Source organism: Lepeophtheirus salmonis, unplaced genomic scaffold, assembly GCF_016086655.4.
Source record: "Lepeophtheirus salmonis unplaced genomic scaffold, UVic_Lsal_1.4 unplaced_contig_4165_pilon, whole genome shotgun sequence".
NCBI classification, from domain to species: domain Eukaryota; kingdom Metazoa; phylum Arthropoda; class Copepoda; order Siphonostomatoida; family Caligidae; genus Lepeophtheirus; species Lepeophtheirus salmonis.
In genome coordinates, this window is record NW_027294220.1 from 33,812 (window position 1) to 59,042 (window position 25,231).

The following is a 25,231-nucleotide window of genomic DNA, read 5'->3' on the forward strand; positions in this document are numbered from 1 at the left end:
CAAAGAAATCCACTATAAAGAGTCAAGAAAAAGCTCAGAAACTACCATCAAAGCAATAGTTGATACAGTTACTAGTTATCTGGATGAGTGCATTTAATTTTTGTAATATTTTTAGATGGCAAATTAGTTGAAATATTGATGAAGCAAAGTCATTGTAAGTTTATTAATAACTATATGAAGTTCGAGCAAGCAATTAAATTGACCAGTCACAGTGTCCATGATTTTTGATAAACATTTCAGAAACCCTAAATCTGAATGTATTAATGATCTTAATACAATACTTCAAATTCACCTTCAGCATTGGATTTTTCGTCCTTAAGCTTTAATTCTGTACTATTTGAAAACTCTGAAATGTCGAAATTATATTAATAGGAGATTATCAATCAAGACGTTCCTACTCATAAAAGGCTTATGCCAAGTCAATGATGGGATCAACAGTAACTTTATAAGGCTAAATATGAATAGTCATAGCATATGATATATCTCCGTACGCTTATGCTGATAACTCTTCCTCGAAAACCTCGACGTGTTTGATCCTTTATAAAGATTCCTTGATTTGATTTAATCATATATGTTGATATTGTAGTATGTAAATTAGGAAAACTCGTGCACAAATCGTTCTAAAATGTATCTAGCTTATCCAGATTATTATATAATACATATCCATTCTTGATGAATTTTAAGAAAAGACCATCCAAATGAATGAGGGATAAGTTTGGTATTTTTCATCTTCCTTTCAAATTTCCTCCACCACCGAATGAGGGCTAAGTTTGGTGTTTTTCTTCCTTTCATTAAAGTCCTTTCCTAAGGAGGGGGATATCCTCCACCACCACTATAGCTAATTAAATACACTTGCTGTCTCAGAGTAAAATTTGACATCTTGAACCTCATATGACGACAATTAAGTAGATTAGGGAGTAGTAGATTAGGGGGGGGGGCTGTATTTTAAAAAATCCCTTCTATGGAAAAAAATATCAAAATCAATTAAGGATTTGTTTTCTTAAAAAAAGTTATTAAGAAAAAAAAATTGGATTTATAAAAAAAAAGTCATTGAAAAAAAAAAAAAAATTAAGGACTTTTTTCTAAAAATGGTGTCATCTTTTCATTTTTATTTACTTGCTACGTCAACCCTACCACCAGCTCCCTTTATTAAGCCCCTGCACCGCCAACAATAATCGATACCAATCTTTCAGGAAACCTTAGTATAAGGAGGTGTAGCGTAAAGCATTAAATTAATGCTTTAGTGTAACCTAATTCAGGGGCCCCGTGATTCGTGATTAATTTAAGTCAATTTATTGAAAATAGCCCCCCCCCTCCAAAAAAAAAAAAAAATACTGCGGACGCTTACTGATCCGCTTCTTGACTTGAGGAAGAAATAAAGTATCCTGAAGACTTGCTGCTGTTCAGGAACTGATTCCTTTACTTTTTACGAGTCACACACATTTAATTAATGGCATTATTAAAAGTCCTAAGTATCACAACAGTAATTAACAATATCTTTTGAATAACTAAAATAACTGAAAAGGGGACCTTCATAGGTTGCGTAGATAGTGATCAATGATGATCCATATAGTGTAGGAGTTATGCTTCCAAACTCAAAAATGTATTTCTTAACAAGTTGATTCTTAATGTAGAGATATTCATTACAGTGTTGACATTTGATTTGTATAATTAATGTAACATTATTTGTTAGAGTATTAGTTTAATATACTATTAATTAGATAGTTTAATCAGCTAGCGTAGCCTAATTAATATAAAACTACTTGGTGTTGTCAGGTAATATGGGATTTATAAGGATATTCTTGGTTCTAATATAGTTCTAAATTTATTTCCAGTCTTTAAATTGTGGGTTGAAAGTGGCTGTCCAGTCGGAAGAAATGCTACAAGCAGAGATTACTTCATTATCAAATTCCTTGAGTTTCAACCAGCAGGAAAATGTTAAGTTTGTCGATCCTCAGGTTGGATGTGTGAAGGAAAAGGAAGATCTTGACCGTAAGCTCCTAAGAACTGGGAGGATCCATGAATTCCGTCGTGTTCGAGAGCTCAAAAAAGTTCATGAGATCAATGAGTTACGTTTAGCTCAAGACCTCAAAAAAGCGGAAGAGTCCCATAAATCTCTTCTAGTTCAAGAACTCAAAAAAGCTGAAGAAACCTATGAATTACGTAAAGTTCATGAGCTCAAAAAAGCTGAAGAGACCCATAAATCCCTTCTATATCAAGAGCTCAAAAAAGTTGAAGAGGTCAATGAATTACATTTAGCTCAAGAGCTCAAAAAAGCGGAAGAGACGCATAAATCTCTTCTAGTTCAAGAGCTCAAAAAAGTTGAAGACGCCCATGAATTACGTATAGTTTATGAGCTCAAAAAAGCTGAAGAGACCCATAAATATCTTCGAATTCAAAAGCTCAAAGAAGTTCAAGAGCTCCATGAATTACGTCTATTTAAAGAACTCAAAAAAGCCGTAGAGGCCCATAGAGTAGAGTTCAAGAGGTCCAAAAAGCTCACGACACCCAGGAATTATATCGAATTCAAAAGCTACAGAAAGTTGAAGAGGTCCCCAAATCCTTTCTAGTTCAACAACTCCCAAAAGCTGAGAATGTCTGTGAATCCCTTCGGGCTCAAGAACTCAAAAAAGCTGGAGAGACCTATGCTTCCCTTCGAGCTGAAGTGCTAAAAAGAGCTGAGAAGACCCATAAATCCCTTCGAATTCTAGTGGAAAGAAGAGAACGCCTATAAAAATTAGACACTCAAGTCCGAACATCTGATTACTGATATTACGAGAAAGTATTATTGTCTCTTATTTATGTAGTATTTATTCGTTTACTGTTTTGTAAAACATTTTTATGAGGATTAATTATGCTGTTCTTATTCATGGAAATGGAAGTTGTATCATTTCATACAACTACTCAAAAGAAAAATTACATAACTTGTTTAATGTCATGATAATGGTATGGTTTGTCTTTACCTAATTCATTTTATTAATGAAATCTTTTTGGGGTCATTTTTGTAATATTGTTCTTTCGAAATCTTAAATGGTTACAAACAGCACAGTTGACATAGACAAACCATATGGATAAATATAAGGTTAAAATTTTTACTTATATTAAAGTATACAATTAGAAAAGCAAATTTTTATAAAGTTTGAAGAACATAATCAATATTACTAATGAAATAAATTATCCTTATAATCCCCACTATTCAATTTTTGTATCCTTTTTACTCTTTAGTTTTTATATAAGTTATCGTTATATCTTTTTGAATATTATCATTTACTTCAGAAACTAGTTGTTATGTCATGCACTTGAAAATTCAACCGAAATATAAAACGATCAAATTGTCAAAAATTTATAGCAAATTTAAGGCCTCCGTACTAAATTTAAAATATTATAATTAGTGAATATATTTTTTTGTTGAAGATATAATTTTTATAATTTATGAAAATATTGAATAAAAAAACATAGACGCTAAGAAAAGTAAGCCATATACTGAATTTTTTAAGACTTTGATGCCTTGTAACTTCTAAGGCATTCTGGAACGAAACAAAGACACTTATGGATTAACCTTTGACTCATGAGAGTAGTGAACAAAATACATACCTAAATAGTTAGAAGAATTGGAAAAAGTGTAAATCGTAGTAAATTACTCAATTATCAAATATATTATAAGGTTAAACAATTAAAAAAAAAATATATATATATAACTAAAGTCTTAAATCAATGAAGCAACTAAATAAAACACATATTTGAATTACACCTTTATTTACAATTGAAAAATAAGAAATTGTTAATGTCATATTAATATGCTTTACAATTGTCAAGGAACATAATCTATTATTTAAAGTCAATAATACTGAAACAATCTTTCTTATATACAGTTTTGTTACATCATAAACATTTTGTGTTATCCGTAATTTATTTATTTAATATTGATGTGACGATCGAATTTTATTCAAATATAATGACAAGTGATTTAGTAATTCAGAAAATGACTTTCGACTCGCTAACCTTTAAAATATGTTAAACGAAATTCATATTTTCCAATATAATTCTACTGAATTTATAAAGATATCCTATAATTTATTAACATATTTATCACGTAAAAACTATTTATGCATATATGTAGGTAATAAGAGAAGTGAATATGTTTTGTAGCTTTGGTGATAAAGATATCTAGAAAAGAGGACCACATGAAATTCATGGTCCAGGATAGTTTCCTACTTTTTTCCCAATGACACATAGTGTGTACGATTTTAATGTCATGATAATGATATTTATTATAATATCATACTCTTTCAAAAGTCAATTTCTAAATTAATCGTATAAATTAACCTACTAAAACTTGTTTTTTGTCAATGAATTGAAGAATTGCCATGCATAGGTCGAAACAATCTTTCTAATTATTTGTTTAAATTAAATAAGGTTTTGACTTTAGTATTAAAATTTTGATAATTTGGTGGAGATAATATCTCCGTGATATACATTACACCACGTGACTTTGAAATAAAGGAGAGACAATGATGCATTGAAGAATAAAATAAATTGTGCATATTGACTACGAACTTGCCATTTTTTTTTTTCCGAAATATCAAATATGTTATTAAACCCACCGATGAGGCTGTTCAGTGAATAGGGTGTCCAATCAGATATTTATAGAACTCTTTGATAATTCCATACAATTAATTAATGAAATATAATTACATAGTTGGAAAGAATTGGTGAACAACCGACTTATTTTTGAGCCTTTTTTCTGTTCGGAGGAAAGGTTGTGTGATACAATAAAAAGAACGTTGGAATTTGTACAAATAACTTGTACAAGTTGTAATTTATTTGTCTAAGAATGATTTATTTAATAACAACAAATTAGTCTTTCTATAGAATATATAGTTGATGATTAATGATAAATTAAAATTACTTATAATGTATTAATGAGTAATTTAACTGAGGGCATTTGAACTTTACAATTTTCCAAAGCCATTTATAATATTCCACAAAAAAGTACAAAATTACATTAATTATATATGGAGCATTCATGGGATAATATTCAATTTTTGTGTGATCATCATACCAAGAACACTAAATCTTTCACATAAAATACTTCCGTCTCATTTAATTGTCTCAACTTGTACAGTTTACTTATACAAGTTACAACTTGTACTCAACATCTCAGGGAAGGATTATATATTTTTTTGGGTGGCGGGGGTAGGGGCCATATTTTTTTTACGAAAAGGATAATTTTTCCTTGCTCAAGAAAAAAATACCTTGATTTGGGGAGGAGGGCCACAGTCTCCCCCACTAAGGACCGTCCCTGCATATATAAAAAACTTAATACATTTTCATAGTCTACTAGTGTTGGGTCGGTCTGGACTGAATGAACCGGACCGACTATTCATCGGTCTAAATTGAGTGAGTCGATGGACCGTGGTCTGGACCGATATAAATTAGAAATTGAAAACATATTAAGTAACACACCTTTTTAAAAATTATATATATTAATTATGATAACTCATTTCGTTACTATTTCCAAGTAGGGCATTACTGCCAGCATTAGTCATTACTGTGTCTCCCCAGACCAGTTGTATAATTTTAAAAGCTTCTTTCAGTCTGCAGACCGGTGCAGGACCGAGTCACGTCACAAGAGTTTTATTATTGGTTCATGTTTTTAGACCAACCGTGTGAGTCGATCACATGATCGACTCAGACAAATAATGGACCGACCCAACACTACTAGCTACTACATCCATGTTTGTTAAGAGCTTAAATTTTAAACAAGATATTTCTCAACTTGTTTCTTTCTTTTTAGTTATATCTCAGCAAATTCAAGTTTCAACTCGCAGGGGAGACCGTACAAGGTTCTACATGTTATTTATATGTCCATAAAATTTACATAATAATACCTATTATTAGCTATCTGGAAATCATGTCTCTTGCCATTTAATCTGACAAGATGACTGATGTCACACATAACATATCGTCATCTTATTATGATCTGCGGATTGTTTTTTGGATGCAGTTTGCGATAATGATAAACGAAAAACTGGCCTTTGAATTGAGCCAAATGATTTAGTCTATCAATATTCAATTTAATTTTTATCAAGAATAGGGATGATGACTAATGTTCTTTATCATACCTATATATCTAGACCGGTCTTCCCTAATCTCCTCGAAATTACGACTCTACAATTGTTTATATTTCTTTTGTATTTATTCGTCAGATTAATTCTGAGTCTATCGTGGTTAGTGATGTGCCTTTGGATGTTTCGTCGATCGTAAACGTTGAATCGAGGTGAGTAATGAGTACCCAACCAGAATCGAATAAAATAAATGCTCCTCCTATTGATGATTGATGGGTTTTGGATTAGGCAAATAATTCATGGGTTGATTTTTATTTAAAGATTGTCTCTGTATGTCTGGGCTATTTTTCAAATTTCATTTTAATGTTGTTATTCTTCAGGTCTCTTGAACGGGATGAAGCCCCACGGATGAGTGAAACGGAATAGGAAATCGGGATGGAGATAATTCTCGTGAAAAGGTTATCTAAAGGAACTCCTTTGAAACGCAGTGAGTTCGTTAATTTTGAATAGAGTTGACATAAAGAATAAAATAGAGGTGACAAGGATGTTCACTTGGCCACTTATCTTTGTTAGGTAGACATAGAATTCATATTCTGATTTTGAAATGTTTTAGGCGTCTATTTTAGATGATCTATTAGTAGATGATGTATTAAAATCAACCTAGCAAATATTATGGGTGTTTTGGCGAATGCTTTTCGCTGGGTATTCAAACTTTTGCATACATACCTCGTCACCTCTCTATTTTTTTCCCTCTATGACAGGGGTCGCGTAACTTTTTTTTAGCATTACTCCAAAAGAACTTGATGATGTAATATTAATTTCCCCGAAGTAGTGAAGGGGTGTCCGCAGAATAATATATATACGAGGTATGTTCAAAAGATAAGGTGGCTTTACAAATTTCGTGGGCAAGCTTCATTTTGTAGCACGATATATATTTTTTTTTTGCGTGTTTTTGCAATGTCCATTGGGACGATTGGGCTTTGATTTCGATATCAAAACCTTATATCCATGATTCGTCACCAGTTATGACCCTTTTGAACAAATAAGGATCATCATTGATGTCTTTCAACAGCTCATGGGAGAATTCTTTTGTTCAATATTAAGCAGTTTCGGATCAAACTTCGTTGACACTTTTTGTATGACACAATCCAACGGATATGTTTATATCCTCAGTAACTTCTCTGATAGTAATTTTCTTCATTGCTTCAACGTTTTCATCTTTTTGTTGACGTGCTGGGTCTCTAGAGCCGAAATCTTCGAAATCTTCTGCCACCTCGGAAGAGTTTGTACAACTTGTAAACATTTATTTTTTTGCTCAGAGCAGTTTTACCGTATGCCACTGTCAACATTTAAAGTGTTTTGGAGCGCTTAATTTCATTTTTTTACACAATCTTTGATCTATGTATTTTCAATAGCATAAAATCGCCAAACACGCAAAATACATTACCTGTTATGCCTCTCACAAACCAAATAAACTTATGATTTAGCTGAAATAGTAAATATATGTTCATGGGGAGTCTACTAACATAAAAAAATCGAGCATAAAAAATGTACATTAACCGCTAAATTTGAAAAATCACTACTTTTTGAACACACCTCCTATAAATATATATATATATATATATATTTTTTTTTTGGGGGGGGGGGTATTGTAGGGTCTTGGTTTTCTGAACTTGTTTATTTAAATTAAATTTTTTATTCCACAGCATAACTTAATTTGATTGAATGACCTTATTTTAGAAAATACATCCTAAAAAACAAAAATTCTGCCATGTTTCTCAAGATATGTTTTTTCTTTTTGACATAAATAATTTTTCAATGCCCTCCATCTCCTCCTCGGACGCCCCTGTAGTGACATGATGTTTATTTCATTACACCAGGAAGTATAATTCCTTCTTCATGGAGATAACTTCCATTCCCATTAACCCCAAACTTTTCAAAATTACCACATTTGGCGTAATATACCCCGACCACTGCTCATTGTGAATCAACTTGATATTCACATTTTTCTTTGAAAGTTTTTTATATTTTGTGTACCATTGATTTTTATTAGATATAATGAAACTAAATTGTAACAAAGCAAAGATTTCATGGCGTTGATGATATTAATAGCATATCTTTTAACTTAATGTTTGTCTAATAATGTTAATCTTTTATTCCCTAGGAGTTAATGTTCATAGTTCACTAATTACAGATACTGCCCGTATATTGTTTACTTTTTATGATTACATATCGATATTTTATATGCAGCTCATCCATTAATGTTCATATTTATTTTTGAAAATATCTGTTTGAAACTTTAAGTAGTATGCTCTATGGTTCCCTGAGAGATCTGCAATAAATTATAGTCTAGCCCTGGTACATATAAAGTATTTCTTAAGCGACATTTTGTCTCGATTCCATCAACTATCATGATTAATATCACATCACTACATCATTGAGCTTCCATTTTGGAGCCATCGCCCTGGCTTACCCAGCATTTTTCTTTAAATGGTAATGAGTGTTCAAAATCTTCTTCATAGTTTGCCATATGCCATGTTTCCCCATAGTCTACAATCCATATTCCTTCGGGCTTGATCCCACATCCTATATTGAAACTATGGCGGACATAGTTATTACCAAATTCTTAATTCCCTCCACCTCACGTTGAATTAACTGATTCCTTAGCTTTGACAACTTTAGCCAGATTTTTCTACCAGTTTTTCTTAATATGCCTTAGTCTTTCGACATTCAAAGCATTTAGTACCGTTTTTCTTTTTTCTACGAGACATTGCACAACCTTTTCCTTCAGGCTCTGCAGATTTCTTCAATTTTAGCTCCTCGTTTCTTAATCGTTCAATGACAATATCCCATTCTGGAACTCTTTAATGGGGTTACAATGCAGTAACCATAACATTGTAACTCTTCGGAAGGCTTGCTAATAGGTTACCTTATCTTCGACTTCTAATATACTTCCAACCATTGGCCAATTAATCGAAGATTTCAGTCATCACTTTGATGTGTTCTAGTACGTCACCCCTATCAGTATATTTGCAATTGAATAATTTTCTTCTTAATTTTATTTTATTTGCCCATGTCTTCCGTTGAATTCTTTTAAGGGCTTTCCAAATCTGCTTCGGATCTACTGGATCTGTAATGAGGTATTAATAGCATAATAATAATTGCTAGTGTCTTATCCTTTCGGACTTGATATTTCAAGTATTCCTCAGCAGTAGAGTCTTCCTCATTTTCGTTCTCAATCGACCAGAGATTTTCTTTCATCAGAGCCATTCGACATTAAATCTTCCATGTTGGATAATTTGAGCCAGTCACTGATATTACAAGAGTTTTCTCGGATAACATCTTCCTAAATATATCTCCATTCAAACACGGAAACGTCAAAGATACGCTTCTAAAGCCACTACATCTGCTAGTATATCAAGTGAAAATGGAACCATCATTCAACCAGAGCAAGCTTTTGTCCTAGTGGACTGTGTCATTGATTTCAATGACTGTTGCTCAAATGGTCAATTAAATACTTACGAGTAACATCCATTAAAAAATGAAACTGAAGACTTGCTTTAATTTTTCTACCTGTTAGAATTATCTCTAAAATTCATTCCAATCTTCTTCTTTTTTGTCAATGTTATAAAGGATCTGTTCTTCGTATCATTAGAACTTCAAAGTAAGCCTCATGCTTATAATGCTAGATATTATAACAGAAAATAATACCCGAAAATTTGTCGCGAAAATATTTTCACTAGTTAATAGTAATAGTTATTCTCTATGACGTCACTATTAAAAAGCATGTTGAAAGTCAAACATAATTCTGGAAAGCGTAATGGTATAACCTTGTATTTCTATTAATCTTGATTAATACTAACTACGTCATTGGAGTCGCTGAAGTTTCATCCTAATTCATAACCTCTTTCAAAGAGACAAGATCCTTAAGTTAAAAGTCGGAGGGGTGTGACTCGAACGTTCTAGCTATCATACATTATTTTCTTAGTACGTAATGCATTTTTCACTCACGAGTGTTGTGTCGGTCCTTATTTAGGACAGAGGGCTGTGGTCCAGTCAGTACGGTCCCATCTAGTCCAGTCCCACCTGTGTGATCTTAAAGAAGCTTCCCTTGTGACGCCAATGATGGCTTTTTTCCTGTTTTAATTATTCATTTATATAATAGAATGAATTATTTAACTAATTAACATTATAATATGTTCGTATTAAATTGTAATATAATGAAAAAAATTATACTTTCTGCAAGATATATGCAATTATCTTATTACATAATTTATCTTAACAAACCATCGTATTTTTTATGAAACATTTCAAGGACTGGTTCCAGGGTAAACAGTCCTATGGACCGATCCCGAGGACAGAGAATCTTAAGGACTAGTCCCTCGGATTGAAAGTACTAAGGACCTATAGGACCGATCATTATACTGGACTGGACCAAATAAATATTTATTTATTTGGTGTTGTCCACGCTGTCTTAGTACAGGTCCTATGTGTCATTAGGACCGTCTATCCTTGGGACTTGTCCTTAAGACCGTTGGTCCTTGGGACTGGTCCTTAACTGTCGTTAAGTTAAATAACTTGTAATTATTTATTAATTCAAGCTTTAATTCTATACTATTTGATAAAGCTGAAATGTCGAATTTATATTATAAGTAAACCATCAATCAAGACGTTCCGACTCATAAAATATATTGATATGAGGCTTATGCCGAGTCAATGATGGGATCAACAGTAAAGGAAATGACGAAAGGAGCTACCATTTGAACGTTGCCTTTTAAGAGGTTTTGGAGTCATGACCAAAGGATGAAAGTAAGGATTGGACTGAACGGGATATGGAAAATGACTCAGGAGGAGTCATTGACAGGCTTATTTCATTTGTGGTGAGGGAAACCATCCTGACGGCCCATCAGGAAATCCCTATAACTTTATAAAGCTAAATATGAAAATTAATAGAAAATGACTAATCTCCGTACGCTTATTCTGATTACTCTTCCTCAAAAACCTCAAGCTTGTTGATCATTTATATAGATATAATAATTATAGTTGATAATATTGTAGAAAAAACGCGTGCAAGGAGAAGGGGAAAAAATGCATATGGTATCATTGTTTAAAATACTGATGTGATTATCATCTGCCTACTTTATTATGATTTTTGAGGGTATAACGAAGGTATTTATTATCAAAATGTTTAATGAAGATATACTACGTATAATTGACTTAGACATTTTTTATCCGTTACAGTAGATTTGAAAACGTCACACTCCATGAAATTGTAATTAATTATGAACCTTATTCTCAGAATAATAGCTAATGAAACGACAAAGTAGAGTATTTGAAATATATTTGAAGTTCAAGATTTAAAAAAGAAGGCTTTAATTAAATATAATCTACATAATAAAAAATATACCACCATACATTTATGTTAAACATACAAAATTAAACAATTGGAATCATATAACTAATAACAATAAATTATATATACAGAATATTGAAATTATAGATTGATCCAAATAATATTTTCTTGTTCTGACACCGGAATCCAGTTAAATATGTCATAACTTTAGGTTGCAAGACACAAGCGAGACGTGGAGTTTAATCAAAAAGATAATCACCCCTCTTCTTCATGTGGAAGTTGCTATATACAATTGTGCACAGGATAGATATATCTCTACCGATGAGATCTAACTAATTATTAATAATAAAGTAAATGTCAAAATCATAAAATTAGACAATAAATATACTAATACAAAAATGTTATAAATAAATCTATCTTAAAGATTTAGAGCAAAAGCTAATTATGTAGTAATGTCCGGCAATATTACTCCTTATTAAGAGCATCAAAAAGATATTTTCCCCGTTATTTCTGCTTATATAAAACATAATATTATCATGAAGGATTTACACAATTGCTAATTATAATGATACACCCAATGTAACTACCCCAATTGTTGTGACCATTTAAGTAGTTGTTTTTGTCTTTTATGAGTTTTCTGAACACCATTTCTTGGAGCCTATCAACCATAGCTAAGCCTTAAGTGATAAAAAAGTAATATTTATTGACTATGTAATATTGGAAAACCTAATTATCATACCTAAGTCTTAAAGTGAAGTAAGTAGTCTCAGACAAACTAGTTGCAAACCATCCAAAGCTACTACCCCCGTTGTTGTGACCATTTAAGCAGTTGTTTTTGCCATTTAATGAGTTGTGTATCATAATTCTTGATATGTTTAGCTAAAATAGAATCATATTTTAGGGTTAGATTGAAAAAAAAATTGAATACTTAATGTTAGATAGTACAAAATTCAGAGTTCCATTTCGAAATTAATAAATATTTTATACTTTTTACTGATAACTTGATCGTCATTTGGTGTGGATGACTCAAAACATTTTTATATGTATTTCTATAAATGACATCAGTACCAACATCCTCCATTAATTTAATGATAGTTCCTCGGGAAGGGATAGGTTTACCCGTGTATTTCTCCATAAATGTTTTGAACATAGATGATTAGCAATAGATAAGGTTATATTACATGCAATAAGCATCTTTGTGAGATCAGAGTTAAAGTCTGACTTGATGTATTCATCATTAACTTGATTTTTAGTCATTATACATACATAAAACGGAACATTTATATTGAGGATCTCTAAACCTATTAAAATGATGCTACATCAAGCTACAAATACATTCAATATAGTTATTTGTTAGATAATGTCTTCTAAAATTGATATAAAATCCTGGATCGAGGATAATGGTGGTAAAATGTATGAAATAACGACAATGGTTCTAGGTTTTTGGCATGCCGTCTTTGTAATTATGCTATAAGATGACAAGGTAGGACTGTATTCAAGTCACATAATGAATTTTATTTCTGGAAAGTTCAATTTTAATACAGAAATGACCATGATACTTATCTCTTGCAATACTTCAATTCATATCGTGAATCATCCAAATGTTGGTAAGCTCATGGAACTTTACATTTGAAAAGTAATTATCTCTCTCTTTTCCATCATCAAGTCAATGAAGTTTCATACTAAAGTAGTGTTATCCAAGATCCATAAAGCACTGGAGGGAAAGGATATATTGGATGAAACTACATACAAATGCGGCGAAATACCTAGAGTCATGAATATCAAAATGAAATAGGTTAATAAGGCTAATTTTTAATATATATTATTCCAACATTATAAAAGTCAGACTTAAGAATCCCAAATCTTCTCGAAGTAATATCAACAATATATTTGTAATCGAAAGTTTAAAAATACTTACATAGATTCATATCATTGATAGCTCATATTTGATGAGATATATTTAAACTTTAGATTACAAAAATTAGTCCAATAGTATCTTCTAATAAAGAGGATACTATTAACGGAGAAAATCCAACTTTGTGCCTACTAGTGATATGTCGATTGCAAACGTAATGTGCCGGGTCTTTGAAGTGAACGACGGGATCCGACTCCATACCTATCAGGATCGGCTAAGAGCGTCGGCAGACGCTTCAAATAAAATAATTTTAGTTCTTTATTATTAAAAAAAAATCGGTAGGATGAAGAATGTCATTTGGCCAAATTATGCAGCGGAACCAAAAATTTGAAATTTTGAAAAAAAAAATCCGAACCTAGCATCCTCCCCCCCAAAAAAAAAAAATATATATGTTTTATAATATTTCGCTCTGATATAATTGTTATGTATTTAATATGATTCCTTTCTGAGTTTTTATCTTTTGTATATTCGTTTATGTATTTATACTGAGTTTTATGTATTATAAATTTTTGTTCAGCAGAGTCATTAAATGTAAATGATTATTTAGAGTAAAAATCTAGTATGTAAGTATCATTCCTCTGAGTCCTTCTTCCTCTCATCTCTCCCGGTCATAATCTTTTATTAGAGACAATATATTTATGCATATAAAGAACTTTATATATTTTCTTAGTCTTAATCATATCCACGTTAGATCAAGATATTTCCCAACTTGTTTTCTTTTAGAGTTTTAGCTCCGCTAATTTGCAAGGTAGACCGTACGAGGTTCTACATATTTTTTTATTAGTCAGTACAGCTTAAATAATACTAAGTAAGTAGTTATCTGGAGTTACAGTATTATGTGCCTTGACATTGTGACAAGATGACTGAGATAACCTTAGGGACGGCTTGTGTGGATTACTTTTTAAGTTGATCGGGGTTGCCATAAGATAAATGAAAAGCAAAATTACTCACGTCTTTTAATGGGAACTCTTTTGAAGCTACTTGCAAAATAAAAAAAGATCCATGACTATAAATAAGGGTGATAAATTTGGTAAGAATAGAAAAGCGTGCGAGGAGAAAAGAAGAATTACTTATGGCATCATTGATTAAATAATATACATCTTCTTCTATCAATCATGAACGTTATCATTCCCGCCTTTATTATTCAATATTAATATATATGAGATGGTGATAGTCGATAGAGAACTGAATAAAATCCCCAAAAATGACGTCGCCTTCTGTCTGGATTTATGAAAATGGAGGCCCAGGAATTTGGAAAATGCTTACCGGATGAGAAACAGATGGTTTGTCGGATTTGTCGATATAAATGTGCCTTTAGTCCCCTGTCTAGAATTACACGCCACTCATTATCCTCATCTCATAACAAGAGTATGGATATTCATCTATAAAATCAATTTGACGATGAATACATCAAGTCAGACTTTAACTTTGATCTAACAACGATGCTTATTGCATGTAATATAACCTTATCCATTGCTAATCATCTACGTTCAAAAAATTTATGGAGAAATACAAGGGTAAACATATCCCTTCCCGAGGAACCATCATTAAATTAATGGAGGATGTTGGTACTGATGTCATATATAGAAATACATATAAAAATGTTTTGAGTCATCCACACCAAATGTCGATCAAGTTATCAGTAAAAAGTATTTACGAATATCGAAATGGAACTCTGAATTTTGTACTATCTCACAGTAAGTATTCAATTTTTTTAAATCTAACCATAAAATATGATTCTATTTTAGCTAAACATATCAAGAATTATGATACACAACTCAGTAAAGGGCAAAAACAACTGCTTAAATGGTCACAACCACTGGGGTAGTAGCTTTGGATGGTTTGCAACTAGTTTGTCTGAGACTACTTACTTGCTTTAAGACTTGGGTATGATAATTAGGTTTTCCAATATTACATAGTCAATAAATATTACTTTTTTATCACTAAAGGCTTAGCTATGGTTGATGGGCTCCAAGAAATGGTGTTCAGAAAACTCATAAAAGGCAAAAACAACTGTTTAAATGGTCACAACAACGAGGGTAGTTACATTGGGTGTTGCATTATAATTAACAATTGTGTATATCTATCATGATAATAGTATGTTGTTATATAAGCATAAATAACGGGGAAAATATCTTTTGATTCTCTTAATAAGGAGTAATATCGCCGGACATTACTACATAATTAGCTTTTGCTCTAAATCTTTACGATGAATTTATTTATAAAATCTTTTTTATTAGTATATTTATTGTCTAATTTTATGATTTTGACATTTACTTTATTATTAATAATTAGTTAGATCTCATCGGTAGAGATATATCTATCCTGTGCACAAATGTATATAGCAACTTCCACGAAGAAGAGGGGTGATTATCTTTTGATTAAACTCCACGTCTTTTGTATTGCAACCTAAAGTTATGACATATTTAACTGAATTCGATGTCAGAACAAGAAAATATTATTTGGATCAATCTATTATTTCAATATTCTGTATTTATAATTTATTATTATTAATAGTTATATGATTTTAATTGTTTAATTTTGTATATTTAACTTAAATGTTTAATGGTTTATTTTTTAGTATGTAGATTATATTTAATTAAAGCCTTCTTTTTAAACTTTGAGCTTCAAATATATTTCAAATACTCACTTTGTCGTTTCATTAGCTATTATTCTGAGAATAAGGTTCATAATGAATTACAATTTCATGGAGTGTGACGTTTTCAAATCTACTGTAACGGATAAAAAACGTCGAAGTCAATTATACGTAGTATATCTTCATTAAACATTTTGCTAATAAATACATTAGTTATACCCTCAAAAATCATAATAAAGCAGGCAGATGAAAAAAGTATTTTAAACAATGATACCAACCGGATCAATATGACATATAAATTATGAATAAGACAGATATAAATTTGTTTTGGCTATGATGAGTCGTTATGTTGAATAGCAGAAGCACTACTGATCAGTTAAATATAGGCCACCACCCTTTCCTTCATCTAATTATCCCTCCCTAGACAGAGCATTTGGATCCAAGAGATCAACTTCTCATATACCCTGGTTATATTTAGAAGAGCTATCAGGAAATAACAGATACTTGTTTTCAACGATATTTTACCCTCTTGCCTTAGAAAACTCTTTGACGCTGTCTCTAAAATTTCGTTAACATTAGGATATTTCTTATCAAAAAAATTGATTCATATAAATCACTAAACTTACTTTTCTGGCAATAGGTTAATTTTTAATTCAACAAATACCCTCGATTCGAGCTATACTCTTGAGTCATTTGGTATCTCAGTAGATAATCTATACTTTTTATTTATTTAATATTTAAGTAAAATACTCAGGACAACGGATAAAGAAAGAATAATTAATAAATGTTGCATTAATATTTAAAAACGCAAAATGTGGTAAATTAATTAGACTATCGCCTATAACAAGCTTATGTTGCTCGATCATCCTTTGATACCTATCCCGGTCTCCTCTAATCCTAATAAAACTATGAGTACTTTATAAATCTTCAGGTAAATATTTCTTTTGTTTATATCGACAGTTCAAATGCGTGTCTTGATGAGTGATGTGCTGTGCCTTTTGATGTGTCGTCGATCATAAACGTAAAAACGAGGTGAGTAATGAGTTGTATACAACCAGAATCGAATAAAATAAATGCTCATCCTATTGATGATATGTTTTTGGATTGAGCAAATAGTTGATGGGTTGATTTTTATTTACAGATTGCTTCTGTTTGTCATGATTATTTTTCAAAATTCGTTTAAATGTTGTTTTTCTTCAGGTTTCTTGAATTGGATGAAACTACACGGATGATCGGAACGGATTAGGAAATCGGGATGGAGAGAATTCTCGTCAAAAAGTTATCGAAAGGATCTACTTGGAAACGCGGTGAGCTCGTTAATTTCTAATAGAGGTGACAAGGATTTATCATTGACCGCTTGGCTCTGTTTGGCAGACCATATAATATTAGAAACTATTCAATTTGACTATTTGAATCTAATTAATGTGTTTTTGTTTTTTTAAATATGTCAAATGACCTTATTAAATTGTGTTTTGGCATATTAATAATAATTTTTTAGTTATTTTACCTTATTTGTAGTGGGTGTGGTTGGGCCTTGCCTTACAGGGTTTAGTATTATGTAGGCAAACAAAGTAATAAATATTATTATTTTAAGAAGTTAAATGCAGCTGTTGTGTTTGGTCTACTAGTAGACATTGTGTATAAATCCGGATGGAAAAACTAAACCTATTAAATGTATGGCTGTTTCGGCGGAATGCTTTCCACTTGCCATACTAAATTTAACTGCCGAAGGCAATTCAACAGTCTTACACATACCTTTTCCATATAATACTAATGATGGATCAGTCCTAGGCTGGGACTAATAAAACAGTCTCAAGTCCTGACTTTTTACCGATCCTATCTTTTTTACCTTTCAATGGTCCTAAGGACAGATACATCGGTCTTTCAGTCCTACGATCCTATCGATTCTTTTATTTTCTTCCCTCCTAGCTAGGATTGAAGAATATAAGACCGAAGAAAATAATAAATTATAGGTAGAACGTATAATAATAGGTTCTAGTCACTCAACTTCTACTTTTAATATCAGGTATCTTTTCTCTTTGAAAGGGATTATGAGTTATGATAAAACTTGAGCGACTCAAATGACTAAGTTAGTTGTAACTACGTAATTTCAGCTGTCGTAGTTTGCATAAAATACCAATAAGGACCAATCCTAGGACTGATAAATTGTATTAGGACAAAACTGATGGCCCATCAAAACTAAAAAGATTGCTATCCCATCAGTGATGGGATAGCAATCTTTTTAGTTTTTTAGACCGATTGAACAGTAATTATAAACCTTGTCACGTCTATATTATCTTCCTCTATAGAAATCAACTTAAATACGTTTATTTGATCCACTTCTTTATAATTTTTGTTATGCTTAATGTGGATGTGCTTTTATGTACCATTTTTAGTCATTTTTTATTTGATATTTTGTTTATATAATATTGGTCAATTATATAGTTATTTCCCTTACATACAAGGAAATTAAATTGAAACAGAGTAAAGATTTCATGATGTCATTTCGTGTAGTAATGGGTATCTTTTATTTCTTGGGATTTAATGTTCATAGTTTAATAAATACCGATATCTGCCTTCTAAAATTTACTTTTTATGATTACTATTGATTTATTTTTTATGCTGTCCATTAATTTTAATTTTTCTATTTGTAAGTATCTGTTTATGTTCAAATTGATATTATAATCATGGGCTAGTTTCTCGGCTCAAGTTGTAATATGGTATGTTTGAAATATGAATTTTCACGATTTGTTATGAATTGCGGTACACCCTTTACGGTACTCGGTTTGGTACGGTATTTTATAAAAGAAATTTTGTAACAGAATTACTTTAGTTTTTCAAGTTTTTTCCGATATCCTATTATATAATAATTTCTTTTCCGTAGAAATAAACTCCACTACTCTAAAAAAACAAATTTTGATATAAATTATGGACGTGTTAAATAATACAACTGTTTATGAATCTATATATATTTTTTTTGCTATAAGGTGAGATTTTTCTGATAATAAACAAGACCGATTAGCAGTCAAAATATCCCTGGGTGTCGAAAATATTATTTCGGTAGATTGATGTACTGATGTACCTGTAGTTGGGAGGTATGGACAAGCTAACTAGAAACATTTGATCATTTATTTAAGTAATCCTTCCACCATACCACTGGGGGTTCGTCAACTGGGATGTATTTTATCAATTTTTAACCCATATCTACCCAACCTGCTATATATAGCACTATATGTTTTTGACGTTGTGGACAAATATTCACGCAAAATACCTTTTTTTCTTTTGTCTACAGATACGTAACAACATTGTATTAACCAAATTGGCCTTTAAAATTTTTTCCTGTTAGGTGTTGATTATATCATTATTTGACATTCTTTTGTTGTGTAGTTAATTTTCATAATTGCTTCTAAGAAAAAGTTGGGATAAATTCCATGATTTTTTATATTTTCAAATTTTTTAACTTTAGATCATGTTAATTTGATCAATTTAGTTATCCTAAAAAATATTCATTGTTCGAAACATTATTCTCAATGTTATAACTAAATTACTAAAAATAGTATGTTAACCAGAAGAAGAGTATGGTTTTTTTCTTTTTCTGACAATTCTGTCTAAATTAGACATTTTATTTTAAAAATATAAGTTGGTCATAAATTGAGTAAACGAATTAAATATTTTATAGATGCCAAAGGTATTAAGAAAAATCGACTTTTTCGTTGTTGAGAGTACAATATAGTTTAGACATTCTAGAGGAAGGACCACAAGAAGATGATTGAATTTTATTACTCCTCCCGGTAATAATCCTGAATCGGATTGCAATTCAGCGGATAAACATAGTTGGGGTTTAACTGATAATTTAAGCCGAAGCTTCAAATTGAAGCTGAATATATATTGAAAAATGATAAAGTTAGTGATGAAGGTGAACCAAATTTTGTTTCATCAAAATATTTAATAAGTATACCTATATACGTACTATAGTACCGCATAGAAGGTAAAAACATACAGAACCGAACTGCAGTTCAACCCTGTACCGTACCAGTCATGGCATCTATACATTAGTATTTCTATATGATAGCCAAATTATCTTCATATAAATATAAAGAAATTGTATTCCTGTCTAATAGGAAACGATGCATAAGTACAACTTATTACTTCGTTAATTTATCAAAAAGAATCAATTATGAAATAGTCATGATGTATCAAGTGAGATGAGTGAATCGACAGCTGACAGCGAAATACATTAGTAGGTAGGTTGCAAACCTAGAGGGAGCCACAATAAAATGGACGTACTTACTTTTATAGCTTTTTCTTGTTTTTTTCAAAAAAATAAAACAAAACATAACGATATATCCATTTCTTTCTTCTATCGTAGATTACTTAGCAAAATCTAATTTTTTTTTTTTTTTTTTTTTTTTACAATTAGTTTTCGTCAACTTCTGAATAACTGGTAAACTCTGGATATGATCCGGTATAGTTTAGGCTTTCTTCTATCAACTAGAAAAATTTCAATTAATTCCTTCAACTGATGTAAAAACATTATTGCACTTGTAAAATGTTGTATCGTAATAACCAATTTAGTTTGGAATGATACATAGAAAATATAAATTTATATATTTATGCCTAGAATACATTTTTATGTTAGGTACAACTTTGTCTTAAATTTTTTAGTCTAATTAGCTACGATACATTCAAAATTAAATTTTTAAAATAGGTAAACTTCCAGACATCTCCAGTCATTTACAGGTATGATCTGGAAAATTAAAGCTTTTTTTCTTTAAACTCTTAAAATTGTATAAAATTATTTTCACTATCATAGACATTATAGGACTTGAAAATAATTTGATTTTTAATAATATTTAGTTAGTTGGCTACGAGGCATACAAAATACATTTATCTATGGCTACGAATAAATTTTTGTGAAAGATTTATTTGATTTTAAATAGCTCTAATACATTCAAAATTGACTTTTTTATGCTTGTGTTTGAAAAAAGATTATTTTTTGTCCATTTATACTTTAATGTATGAAGTGTTATAATTTCATAAAAATTATATCCATTGATATAGTGGTTATTGGACGGGTGAAATTTTGTTTCCAGATCATAATGACTAATAAACAGAATATAAAAGAAACGTAATGACGCCATCTATATAAAAAACATTCGATCGAAAGTGTGAGTTCATACTTATATAAAATGAGTTTGTGTAATGTTTGTCTATTCCATCTTACTCAATTTTACAAAATTTATGCAATATACATTAATTATACAGTTATTTATACGGAAGTTATATATTAATTATATACAACCTCTCTTCCTTATATTATAAATATTTTAAGGTAACGCAATGACTACTGTAGTCATTGGTTAACGTTACATTCTAAACGATACTCTTTTAATTGGGTTGCTATGGAGATTTATTTTTCTATTTTGGTATATTTCGAGTCTTTGATGTTTGTCGACATTGATTCAGACATAAGAGATGGTATTTGATCGGGTACCATGCTCTCTTTACATAGGGATGGTGTTTTTATTTTGCACGGCTTATATATCTCAATCATAATTTCAATTTCCTTATTTATTCCAACACAAAATTGGACTTCTTTGGCACTTCTTTTTGTTCTAGATTTTCTTGATGAGTAGAATGAATTTTCAGAAACACTTTTCCATTCTTATAAGGAAATTGAAAACCACACTGTTAACACAATTTTTCTTTGCTCTTGTTCCACGATCTCTAACGGCTTCGAATTCTTCTTCGATTTATATTGACTCAACTTGACTTTTTATTTGTGTTGATACCCTTTGATAATAAATCATTTAGACTATTTTCATTATTCGTTGCCGTTTCTACTGTTTACATAAAATTAGATAAAATGTGGAGTCTTCTCTAACAACTTTTGTCGTACTTTGTCATCGTTGATGCTGCAAATTATTCAATCAGCTAACCAATCTTCTGGTTTCATTTCGAAAATTTCTGCCTCTTCTAAAATTTTCAAGTAGCAGTAAAGTTCATCGCATATTGCCCTACACTCTTATTTTCTTCTAAATAATTTGTATTGAGTCGCAAGTTGTCTTTTTTTTTTTTTTTTTAATTATTCAGTAATATCTTCTATTACTACATTTAGAGTCTTATTTGTGTTTGCAGTAATATCTACAATATATCGTACTTTAGTAAGAAGTTCAGGTGAACAACATGTCCAAAATATTGATATTTGCTCTTTGCGAGTTTTTTTTCTCATCATGAGTTAATTTTACACAATGATTCCATATTTATAATCATTTAAGGAAGTCTGACTAATTAATTTCGTCATTTTACTCCCTATTACAATACATAGCAACCATATGACCAAACATTCAATCTTTTAACAACCCCACAAATGTAATTATTAATTTAACTTAATGACGTAATTATTAGTGATGTATTGGATTTATCTTGACGTCATCACTTGTTACCCCGATTTATTTAAACTTTATTATTATTAATAAGTATTATTTATAGAGTCAGAAACATAAATAAAAATACTTAAATAGGTTAGTTATATCTAATTTTTAATATATGTATGTATTAGGTATTTCAACTTTGCAAATCAAAGAAAATTATCACAAATTTTGTGAAGGTTTTAAATATTTATTTACCAAGAAAGTTCATAATACGGTAAAATACAGTGATAGTCAGAGGTAGGAAAAAGGGATTATACTGAAACTCCAAGTCTATTCTCAAGTTTTTGCTCTCAAGTCCAAGTCTTTGAATCTTTTATTGAGTTCTCAGCTTTCTTTCTACATAATTTCAAACATTTCAATCCATAATTATTATAAAGTAGTTCATAATGCTCATGCTTTTCTTGAGTTAATTTTAAAATAATTTGACAGTCAAAATGGAGTCGCGAATCTTTGATAGTGAGATCAAATCTAGTTGCAATGTCATTAAAATATAAAATCAAGTCCAAGTTGAGTTACATGTCTCAAATCTTATTCGTCATCTGTAGTGATAATACATTTGTCAATTAATACTTTGTACCTTCAAAAGTTCTAATTATGGTGGGTACAAAGTTGGATTTTCTACGTTATCCGTCTTTTCCAATCCTCGTAATATGAAGTTTTGATATTTCTCAGCAAACATGAGATATAAATGATATGCATCTAGGTTAGTATTTTAAAACTTTTTATTACGATTATGCTGTTCATATTAATTGAGAAGATTTGGGATGATTCTATTTGACTTTTGTTATGTTGAGATTAAACATATATTAAAAATTAGATATAATTAAACTACACATATATTTATTTTGGATATGCATGACTCTATTTCACAGTATTTAACGAGTTATCCGAAAATCCCTTCCCAGAACATTTATTATAACATCATGTACATAGTCCTTAAAACATCGATCCCTAAATTCACCGTATATTATAACTTATTTAAACTCCAATTTTAGGGGAATGGAATTAAGTAGAAATATTTATTGAAGCTTATACTACATCCCTATGGCAAATCAATTCATTAAAAACTGCTTTATTTTCAGTATTAACATTTTTATTAATTATACCTAGAACTCATAATTACTTTCCGATTCGAACTTTAAAGTTGCATTGCCCAACAACCACTCTAAGCAACCATAAGATTCATTTGTTACTTTGCCCCTCTAACATTTACTTCTCAGTAATCATGATAGAAAAGGATGGGGAAGGGGGGGGGGGTAAAGGATTCGGGGGATAAATGGCTCGGGGAGTGAAACGCTAGGGAGTTTAAAAAGACAGGGGTAATTTTTTTAGGAGGTGTAGATGTCCTGTTCCCATGTTGTAAGTGTGTCCATTGTGATAATTCCGGTACATCACTATATTATTGTCCTCCTTCAAGTTATTGTTATAGTTAGGTTCTATGATGTGTAAACAAAGAAACAGCACATGGTTCTTTGTTTTACTAAAGTCCCTACATCTCTATATATTAATTACCTAGTTCTTGTCTAAATAAATGTTATGTAAGCTTGTATAATTGATCATTTAAATACCCCGTTATTGCTATATATACTTGTTTGTTTGACAAAATAAAGCCAACCTTTTGGTAACCTATCTTAGTCTATTTTTACGACATAAATAAAGATATTTGATGCTTTATAAAGGTAGGACTATTTTAAATAAGGACGAATTTTTAGAGTCGAATAAGTTATGAAATGAAAGGGTTATTATTGAATTTATACAATCGTGTAATGTGTGTCTTAAGGAATTAAAAGTTTAATTTTTAATTTTTTGGTTGATATACTATTTTGAGTCTTCAGATAAAATAATTATTAATACATTTTTTTATTTCAATTGCTGAAATCATTTCTTACACGAATTGTTCTAATGTGTATTTCGTTTCCTACATATTAATATTTTTTGAATAGATTCTTTTTTGGCTGTAATTGATTATAAATACCTGTATTATTATACCATTGTTATCCTGAAATGTGTGGCGATAACATAATAGCAAGCTGGGATTCTTTTGATGAAGCAGATAAAAATGCATTACAAGTTGTTTACTGCAATGAAACCCCGAAGACGATTTTTTAAAGAGTCAAATAGAATATTAAAACACTGAAAAGCTATCCAACAAGTTATTAATATTATAGATAATTGTTTTAATTTTTATATGAACATATTATATACAAGTTCAGTCAATTTGATCGTGCGGAATTTCAACTTTAAACCGAATTTTGATATCATCTCATCGATATAACCAATTTCAGTTGGTGAGGCTAGTTCTTAGCCAGCTAATCTTTTTCTTTTTTCATCATTCCCGCAACGTGAATACTTACACTCTCTTCTTTAAAAATAATTTTCATGTCATGACGTTTCAGTATCGTTTATGATCAGTGTTATCAAATAACCGATTTTTATCAGGTTCAGTTAACCTTAAAGACCGCGGCTCCTAAGGACTTTATCACTTTTTTACATAGATATAAATTATAGTACTCATATAAACGGATATGTTTACCATACTGTTGCAATATTGAGAAAAAACATCCCAGCTTGTTTTTATGTTATCCCCAAACAAATATTGCTTGATAAATTTATATTTGATAAATGTATATCGATATTTTTATTGTATCCTCCAACCTTTCCTCTGAAAAGAAAAAATAACCCAAAATCTGTTTTTAGTTGGTCTATTGGTCCAGTAATAAATGAAGAGTAGATTTGGAATACATCCATGATTTGTGTTATCATTAACTTAGGGAACCCCTCAAATGTGCCTAAAGACCAGCAAGGTGATTGAGAGGCATGGTCGTTGCACAATATCTACAACTGGAGAATGATCTATTCGTTTAT

General features: G+C 30.7%; 1 protein-coding gene and 2 long non-coding RNA genes across 4 annotated transcripts in view; all 3 read left to right on the forward strand.

Annotated features, from left to right (window-relative positions):
* Positions 1-1,185: 1,185 nt before the first annotated feature.
* On the forward strand, positions 1,186-3,471 carry LOC121123066 (uncharacterized). Its single transcript, XM_040718151.2, has 2 exons — positions 1,186-1,776; positions 1,836-3,471. The coding sequence occupies exon 2, from the start codon at positions 1,878-1,880 to the stop codon at positions 2,568-2,570; it is 693 nt and encodes a 230-aa protein (XP_040574085.1). The 5' UTR covers positions 1,186-1,776; positions 1,836-1,877; the 3' UTR covers positions 2,571-3,471.
* Positions 3,472-4,926: 1,455 nt separating this feature from the next.
* On the forward strand, positions 4,927-6,590 carry LOC121123119 (uncharacterized). The gene is made up of 2 exons (XR_005865915.2): positions 4,927-6,280; positions 6,449-6,590. It is a non-coding gene; the product is annotated as an uncharacterized lncRNA (long non-coding RNA).
* Positions 6,591-16,865: 10,275 nt separating this feature from the next.
* Positions 16,866-25,231, forward strand: part of LOC139907502 (uncharacterized) — a 73,098-nt gene continuing 64,732 nt past the window's right edge. For both annotated transcript variants that reach the window (XR_011784171.1, XR_011784170.1), the window contains exons 1-2: positions 16,866-16,964; positions 17,133-17,239. This is a non-coding gene — a long non-coding RNA (uncharacterized lncRNA). The remainder of the gene's footprint in view (positions 16,965-17,132; positions 17,240-25,231) is intronic.